Source organism: Pinus tabuliformis, chromosome 5_2, assembly GCF_031772625.1.
Source record: "Pinus tabuliformis cultivar Carrire ecotype Pingquan chromosome 5_2, CPIR1, whole genome shotgun sequence".
NCBI classification, from domain to species: Eukaryota; Viridiplantae; Streptophyta; class Pinopsida; order Pinales; family Pinaceae; genus Pinus; species Pinus tabuliformis.
This window is the reverse complement of record NC_142306.1, coordinates 789,632,793-789,641,876: the sequence shown is the minus strand read 5'-3', so window position 1 is coordinate 789,641,876 and position 9,084 is coordinate 789,632,793. Positions and strand designations below refer to the sequence as shown.

General features: G+C 34.7%; 1 protein-coding gene across 1 annotated transcript; it reads left to right on the top strand.

The window, feature by feature from the left end:
- The first annotated feature begins 7,144 nt into the window (after window positions 1–7,144).
- Window positions 7,145–8,502, top strand: LOC149161668 (RING-H2 finger protein ATL2-like). Its single transcript, XM_089435548.1, has one exon. It carries the CDS (start codon window positions 7,368–7,370, stop codon window positions 8,283–8,285), a length of 918 nt encoding a protein of 305 aa, XP_089291674.1. The 5' UTR covers window positions 7,145–7,367; the 3' UTR covers window positions 8,286–8,502.
- Window positions 8,503–9,084: the final 582 nt, after the last annotated feature.

The following is a 9,084-nucleotide window of genomic DNA, read 5'->3' as shown; positions in this document are numbered from 1 at the left end:
AACAAGAGACACATGCCATTCATGTAAATTATATCGTAATCTGTGACTAAACGTAACTTATGTTGTAATAATCCAAGCAAAAATGTTTGTAAATGATCTGTAAATGATATTTGAAGTTTTTAATGAACTTTACTTTTGAATAGGTTAATTTTGTTTTAAATCTGATGAGTATCTTTTTAAATTATATAATTTAGAATATATAATTTATTGAATGCGTGGAAACATAATTTTTTAATAAATCTATCTATACATTTAAAGTAATTAAAAATCATAATCTAATTAAAAATTTATCACCAAAATCCAATTGAAAACCCAAACAATAAAACCATTAAAACACATGAAACCCATTTTTTTTTAAGGTATAACCTATAATATTGAAATGTTTTTTTATCTTTTAATTTATTTTCGCACGAGAATTTTTTTTTTTTCATTAATTTATATAATCAAAAAAATTATACCACTTAGTTGGTTGTTTATTAGCAAAAAAAGTGGACATTAGTGTGAGAATAAATATGCTTTTTTTAAATTAAATATTTGTATGGCTTTCCAAACAAGATGCTTGACCATATCCAAGAATAAACCCATAATGCAAAAAGTTGTGTAGAGAGTCAAGACACAAAATATATAGATAAACGATTATGGAGTTGCTCAAAGGTCTTTTTTTCCTTTCTTCTTGTCAATTTCAATCCATTTTGAGCAGTTATTGGGCATAGATGACATGGAGGCAATGTTTGCATTTCCTTGAGGCACTTGTATTTCCAAAGGATCTGCAATAGTTGTTGCTTCCTTATCACTATCTAAGTAATCTGATTCATGAATATATTTGTGTCATCTCATGGAAAAAGCCAAGATCATGGTTATGTCTCTCTCTTCTCCATCTGAGGGATCTAGGTGAGGGTGGTGATATGGTGGAGGAGGAGGGATCATAGATTTTATGGGATGAATTGGTGTTGCAGTGGGCTGAGTTGAGGCTGAGGGACTAAATTTAGTTGCAGTTGCTCGTTGTTGCTACTTGATATCATGCTTGTGAACTGAGGAATTCTTATATCCTCTTAGGTCTTTCCATCCTTATTCTTTTTATTGGCATCAAGGAGAATTCCTTTGAGAAGAAAGGAAAGCATTTTGGAAATGACCTAATTATTGACAGGGCTTATAGTGGAAAGTTGTAGTCTAGTAATCCATCAGTTGCAAAAAGATTATGCCATTCCAATTGATAAGGATCATATTAGTAAACCATTTTCTAAGATCTATTTTGAGACAAGTGTGTGCAAAGGTTACAATACCCGTCACAATCTTGTTTGTATCTACCTTAATAAAGTGGCCTAGGGAATTTCCTACATAAGCTAAGATTTATGGAGTTAACAAATGAATTGGCATATTAAAAAGTCTTATCCAAACTGGAGTGGGAAATGTGTTCATGGATACAGGGTTAAATTCAAGAAACCATGGTTGAAAGGAGAGATTAGAACGGCCCCATAACTAGGGTCCTTGATAAAAAAAACTCTTTGAAATTGCTCTTGGTTTTTGAACCAAAAAACAAAGAAACCCTTTGAATAAAAGTATAGATTCATATTCGGGGATCAAGTTTGATGCACCCATTCTCGGAGTGCAACTGTTAATGGTGAAATCCCATTAAAACAAGAGATGGTGGCATTCCTCATATAGGTTAAGTTGAAAATATTAGGTTGTGGATCCTCCACCTCTAGTTCTAGAATTTCTTCTGCTTGTTCTTCAATTAAGGTTGGTCGAGAGATCTTTGGGAGTCAATTTCTAGAACCCTCATTTTATAACATCCTTAATGGATTGTGGCTAAGAGAAAGAGGGTGCACCCCAACCTTTCGCTCCTCTATTCAATCTTGAGAGTAAGAGGATTAATGCATCCTTGGCTATACCATAATCTTTGAGCAAAATCCCTTTCTGAAGTTTCCTACTCCCATGTAGGAGCCACATTGAGATAGAAGGGATTATTGTTTGATCTTTGATTCTAGCTCCAAATGTAGATATAGAATCCGTAGCTCCCACCTGTAGAAACAAGGAACCCCTGTGGGAATCCTCACGAAGATCGAAAAGGTCAAGAGATTTGAAGCGACGACATGACATTAGAGGAGGGGAGAATCCTTCTACAAAAAATTTCCTCATGATTTAATAAATCTGGAGCAATGGTGACACAATGCATCAAGGGAATTTTGAGGTCTAAAATGAGCCTCCTAAGAAAATGTACAAACAAAATAAACTTTATAAGAACCAATAGGATTCAAGATGATGATGTCAACCATGGGGGATGATTCACCATTTTTGGAGTAAAAAAGTAAAAAGATTAAAAAATAATAAAATAATAAAACTACTTTTTCAACTCGTATTTTCAACTTATCTCCTTAAGGTTTTACTCAAATTTCGAGTTGGAGTACTCGTTGGATGAAAAATTTAAATTTAATTCCTCATCCAAGGAGTACCCATGTTACATACTTTCGATGGACCCTGCTACACAAAAAATGAGAAATACATGAAAAAACGTGATTGTAATCACGTTTTTCATGTATTTCTCATTTTTCGTGTAGTAGGGTCCATCGAAAGTATGAAACATGTGTACTCCTTGGATGAGGAATCAAATTTTGCATCCAATGAGTGTTTCCACTCGAAATTTGAGTAAACCCGTAAGGAGATAAGTTGGAAATACAAGTTGAAAAAATAGTTTTTTCTTTCTTCCCTCTAAAATTTGATGATACAATCTAATCTTATTTTATTATTTCCACTATTATTTTATAATTTCCCTAAGAGGCCCATTTTAGACATCAAAATTCCCATAATGGAGGGAGCTCCATATGAAGGGAAGATTCCTAGAGTTGAAAATCCTCCAAAGACAGGGTGACAATCGAATGTTATAGGGTTTCCATCACAATAACCGCCAACAAAGGAATCAGGTTTTGATAAGCCCAATGCAAAAATAAGCATTAAACTCATACTAGTGTACCCAAAATTTATAACCTTTAGAGAGGCCCAGTAAGCACTATGAAATGTCCATTGAAAAAGATACATATTTCCTATCAATTGTACCATTTAGACTAGCATACCACACTCTAGTAGAACTGGCTAAACAAAAAAACATCAAAATGAAATTCATCATAAAATTAAGTAAAAGTGGAGAGGTCCACCTCATTAGGGTTGGTGTAACCCTAATTGCAACCACTTCGCCCTAGAGCGGGAGCTAATTAGCATGTTCAATCCAACTAAGACGAGCCCCCATATCTTTTTGTTGGGGCACCACCTTGTCCAACATCAACAAAATCTCCTCTTTGATTTCATTCTTTTCCATAGTTTCCTTTTTTCCAACCCTTTGCAAAGATCTATTTCGAAAAAAATGTGTGCAAAGGTTACAATACCCCTCACTATCTTGTTTGTATCTATCTTAATAAAATGACCTAGGGAATTTCCTACAAAAGCTAAGCTTTCTAGATTTACTAAAATTAATGGGAATATTAGAAAGTTTTACCCAAGGTGGAGTGGGCAATGTTGTCATGGATAAAGGGTTGAATTAGGAAACCATGGTTGAAAGGAGAGCCTAGAACAACCCCATAACTGGGGTCCTTGATAAAAAAAGATTTGACAATCCTTTGGATTTTTTAAATAAAACACAAAGAAACCCTTCGAACAAAAATATAAATTTGTAATTGGGGATCAGGTTTGATGCACCCATTCTCGAAGTGAAAATTCTAATGGCCAAATCCAATTAAAACAATAGATGGTGGCATTACTCATATAGGTTAAGATGAAAATATTAGATTGTGGGTCTTCCACCTCTAGCTCTCGAATGTCTTATGCTTATTCTACAATAAAGGTTGGCCAAGAGAGATAGTCGGTTGCCGAAGCCATTACTTTAGAACATCCTTAAAGGATTGTGGCTAAGAGGAAGAGGGTGCACCCCAACCTTTGGCTCCTCCATTTGATATTTTGATTAAGAGAATTATTGCATCCTTTGCTATAGCATAATATTTGAGAAAAATCCCTTCCTAAATTTTCCCATCCACATGTAGGAGCTGCATTGAGCTTGAAGTGATTCTTATTCGATCTTGGATTCTAGCTCCAAATGTAGAGGTAGAGTTAGCAACTCCCACCTGTAGACATAAGGTACCCCCTTTTAGTGACCTCACGAAGACCAAAACGCTTAAGTGATTTGAAGTGATTGCATCACCTTGAAGGAGGGGAGAACCCTGCTGCAAAAAAAATTATCACGATTTAATGGATCTAGAGAGATGACACCACAATGAGGGAGCTCCATATGAAGGGAATATTCCTAAAGTTGAAAATCCTCCAAAGAGAGGGCGATGACCAAAGGCTATAAGGTTTCCATCACAATATCTACCAATAAAGAAATTAGGTTTTGATAAGCCGAGTGCAAAAATAAATATTGAAACCATACTAGTGTACCCAAAACTTATAGTGTTTCGAGAGGTCTAGTAAGTACCATGAGATGTGCGTAGAAAAAAATACATAATGCCAATCAATTGTATTATTTAGAGTAGCATACCACACCCTAGTAGAACTAGTTAACCAAAAAAACATCAAAATAAAATTCGTCATAACATTAAATGTGAAGACGTCCACCTCATTGGGGTTGGTGTACCCCTGAATGCAACTAGTTGGCTCTAGAGTGAGAGCTAATTGGCCTCCAGTCCTACTGAGATAAACACCCATGTATTTTTGGTGGGGCACCACCTTGTTCAACATCAACAAAACTTCCTCTTTTGCTTCATTATTTTTCCACAATAACCATTTTGAGCAATGTTTTCATCCTCTTATAGAGGTTAATTATCAACAAGTATTGGTTTTGTCTGCTTTGGGTGTCCCTTATGCAAGACATACATTAAGAAATACCCACTAATATTTCCAAATCATAAAGGTAGCCTCGTTCAACCACCATGTCTACCTCAAACTCAAAGAGCTCTTCTTACACTGTTGTGGGGATCTTTCATGAAATATGCGAGAGAGAGCCTTGGCCCTAGAATGAGCACAAGAACCACCCAACAATCCATGATTGTCGTTTCCTTGTCTGCACCTTGCTCTATGTTGGACCATGTTTCCAAACCCATGCAACTAGCCCAAACTTCGCCTTAAATAAGTAATATGGCACAGGTCTATGAACAATAAAAGAATCAAGGCTCAAATAACTTACACTCTTTCATAGTGAAGGTAGCAAGGTAGAGAAATCTCACACATAAACAATCGATGTGGAGGGAGCCTACACAAAAATACCAATAATGAAGAAAATGAAAAAAAAAAATCACACATAAAAAAAATTGATGTGGAAAGAGCATACACAAAAATAACAATAATAGAGGAAAAGGAAACCGAAACCACATCACAAAAGACTAAAATGATATCAAATCCTATGTGAGGTTTAGTGCATTGAATGGTCCAACCCAAACCAACATCAAGAATGACAAAGAATAAATCACTTCCACTACCATTTTCCCTTCCTATTGTGTGAACTACAAAGGTTCAATACGATCCAATCGCATACCTCTTCCAATCCACCTAAAAACATTAGCCCCACCCTTACCGCGTTACCATTTTAATATATAGCGGGCCACAAGTCATGCTCATTAATTATATGAAGTGATGACTCCCTCATTGTGTCCCATTCACTAAATTTAAAAGTATTATAAAATAATTTTCTTTATTATTATTTATTATATTTTTAAAGATATTAATAAATAATATTTTCCATAATAAATTATATTAATAATTATTTAAAAAATTTGTTTGTATTATCTTTTATATACTTAAATTTAAAAGCCACACATTATTGTTATGTTACTTTTATTATAGATTAATGAATAGACAAATATTATGTGATATTTTATCAAGCCATTTTGTATAGTTTATTATAAAAATTAACTAAATTATAACTTTATTTTAAATTATTATTATTAATAATTATGAAATAGATTAGCATATGAGTTAAACATATATTAACTAAAAAAAGAAAGATAACACAATTCTTAACTATGTAGATTTGATCATTTAATTATGGATATTTTTAATTTTTAATTTTGAAATAAGATTTGTTACAATATTATGAGTCAATAGCATGATTTAGTAATCTCACATGTGAATTAATAACTCTCCAATATAATTTAATAAAATATTGTCAACTAATTCTTTTTAGAGTTTTTGATTAAAAAGTGTGTTTATATGGTGTTTAAACTAATACATAAATAAATTTAGCCCAATGAAAAATCCTTGAAACACTTGGATTATACAGAGTTTATATATCAAATTTATAAATTTATTAAATTCTTACCAAATTTCAAACAAAATTTATAGAACAAGAAAAAATACGAAAAACCTTGAAAACCTAAAAATATAAAACAATTAGTTAAACTATGGCAAACAATCACCTTCAATGGTTAAACCTAATCTATGGAATTCACCTTCAATCATATCACCTTCAATGGGTAAATCTAATCTATGGAATTCACCTTTAATGGGTAAATCTAATCTATGGAATTCACCTTCAATCACTTTCAATGGGTAAACTTAAAAATATAAAACAATTAGTTAAACTACAGCGAACAATCACCTTCCTTCAATCATTTTCAATAGGTAAAGTTAATAGCTGCCACTATAACACCAAAAGTACATCTAACAACCTGCAAGCAGATATAATTTCTCATGATTTTGGCAAGAGCTGAGACTCCAACTAATAAAAAGTCTACTCCTTAAACTGCACACCATAGCAAAACAATATACTCAATATGAATTAAACCCTCACCTAATAAGTTTCACCCACCCAACCAACCCAACCATCTCACCACACATTCCTTTGTGCATTTCCTCAACAATATCTTTCTGTTGAATCTTCAGGTACAGAAGGAAGAAAAGTCCCAGGTGGTTCCTTCCAGCTCCGGCCAGGGCCGTCCAAAGCACGGCATTTTCGTTGGACGAACGTTACGACCTATCTATTCAATGAAGTCAACACGGAAACAGCGTACCCGGACTCCGAACGACGCGGATGGCCATATTTCTGTAATCAACTCTAAAAGCATTGGAAAATTGAAGACTTTTGCAAACACAGGTTCTTGGAAGTTGCCTGGCTAATCTGTAGTGACCATTTTATCACGACCCTCATCGTCAATCCGTCGAAACAAACGCGGCATTTCTCGGCTTCTGAAAGCGAGGAAGCTTTTTCAGTTCATAAAAGCATTGGAGGTGCTGCCAAGTGGGGAGAAATTGAAGGCTCGAACCACATAAAGAGCAACTAGTTGTAGCTTGCTATCTTTGCAGGGCAGGCCATCTAAGTAGCTTGTGGTTCGAGATCACCCAAATTGAAACAGAATTTCCATTCTCTGGTTTCAATTTGATATACGATGAGCTCGGAAAGTGATCATCATGACCCACCTCAGGAAAATGGCGAGTCCAGATATTTCGTCTATGACAATATTGTGATATTAGCCATAATATGTCTCCTACTTCTGGCTTTGCTAGTCATTTTGCTGCACCTTTATGCCAGATGGAGTTCGGTATCGCCTGCTAGATTTTTCGAATGGACTCGACGGAGATCGGCTTCTACCGGTCTTCGGTTTTATTTTACGGGAGAAGAACCAGAGCGGCTGTGGAACGTGGGGCTGGATTCTGCGATATTAGAAACTCTGCCCATGTTTCTCTATAAATCACAGAACTTCACAGATGGGCTGGAGTGCGCGGTGTGTCTGTCCGAATTCGAGGAAAATGAGAAAGGCCGTCTTCTGCCAAATTGCAGGCATAGTTTTCATGTCGATTGCATAGACATGTGGTTTCGTTCGCATTCCACTTGTCCCATTTGCAGAACCGGCGCCCAGCAGGAACAGCCAGTTTCAGAATCCGCTAGAGTCGAGCAGGTTTCGGTTACAATCCCAAGACCAATTACTTCAGGCTTCCAAGACAATCTGAATTTGCAGCAAGAGCAGAGTGTAAGCTGTGGAGAAGAGTACAGTCTGCAGAAGCCAACAAATATATTCTCTTGGGATCGGCAGAAGCGGATAAAAGCAGAGATGGATGAGGGAACTTCTGGTGGAAGAGCGTTAATGCCTGAGATTGCCATTGAAATACCCAAGAGACCCGATGGCTTCTCGGCTCTCGGGGAAGGCCATCAGCGCGTTTCACCAAATGGTTCGCAGTTGTCTTCGCGATCTCCCGTTACTCGCCTTCGTTCGCTTACGCGGATAGTGAGCAGAGACATAGAGAGGAGTCAGGTCTTCCCATCCGATTATCCTGCTGAACGCGACGCCGAAAGTAATGGAAATTGAATTAGACTGTGTCCCTTCCCTGGTGGAGAGCGCGTCCCATGCGTTGAATTTTGTGTTGTGGTTACTGGTGGAAACAAGAGACACATGTCATTCATATAAATTATATCGTAATATGCGACTAAACATAATTTATGTTGTAATTGGCGAATCAATCCACACAAAAATGTTAGTATATGATCTGTAAATGATATTTGAAGTTTTTAATGAACTTTTCTTTTCAATATATATATTTTCTCGTTAATTTTGTATCTTTTTAAATTCTTAAATTGGAGTATATAATTTACGTTTTGTATAAATTTATTTTAAATACGAATCTAACATAAGTTTAGAGGTATTTAATTTTTTTATAAGAAAATATTATTTAAATGTTTTGTATAGCTATTTAATTTTTTTTAGATTTTTAGATTTTTTTATTTTATTGTACATGAGCAAGATTTCAGTTTTGATGATGGATGGACAAGGTTACACATCATACTGAGCTACACAATAGGTTACACATCATACTAGGTTATAAAATAAGCCTCTAGACTCAATAAACCTGTTAGTTCAATAATTAAACATCATAATCTTATTAAAAAATTATCACCCAATTCCAATTAAAAAACCAAACCATAAAACCATTAAAATACATTTTTTTAAAGCTATAACCTATAATATTGAAATGTTTCTTTATCTTTTAATTTAAGTAAATATCTTTTTAGCTTTAATTTATATAAATCAGACCACAATAAAATTAAAATAAAATTATTGAATTATTAAATTATAATGTGAAAAATAAAATAATATTATTGAATTATTA

Coding starts and splice junctions, on each gene's coding strand:
- LOC149161668 (XM_089435548.1), top strand. CDS start 7,368: ATGAGCTCGGAAAGTGATCATCATGACCCACCTCAGGAAAATGGCGAG.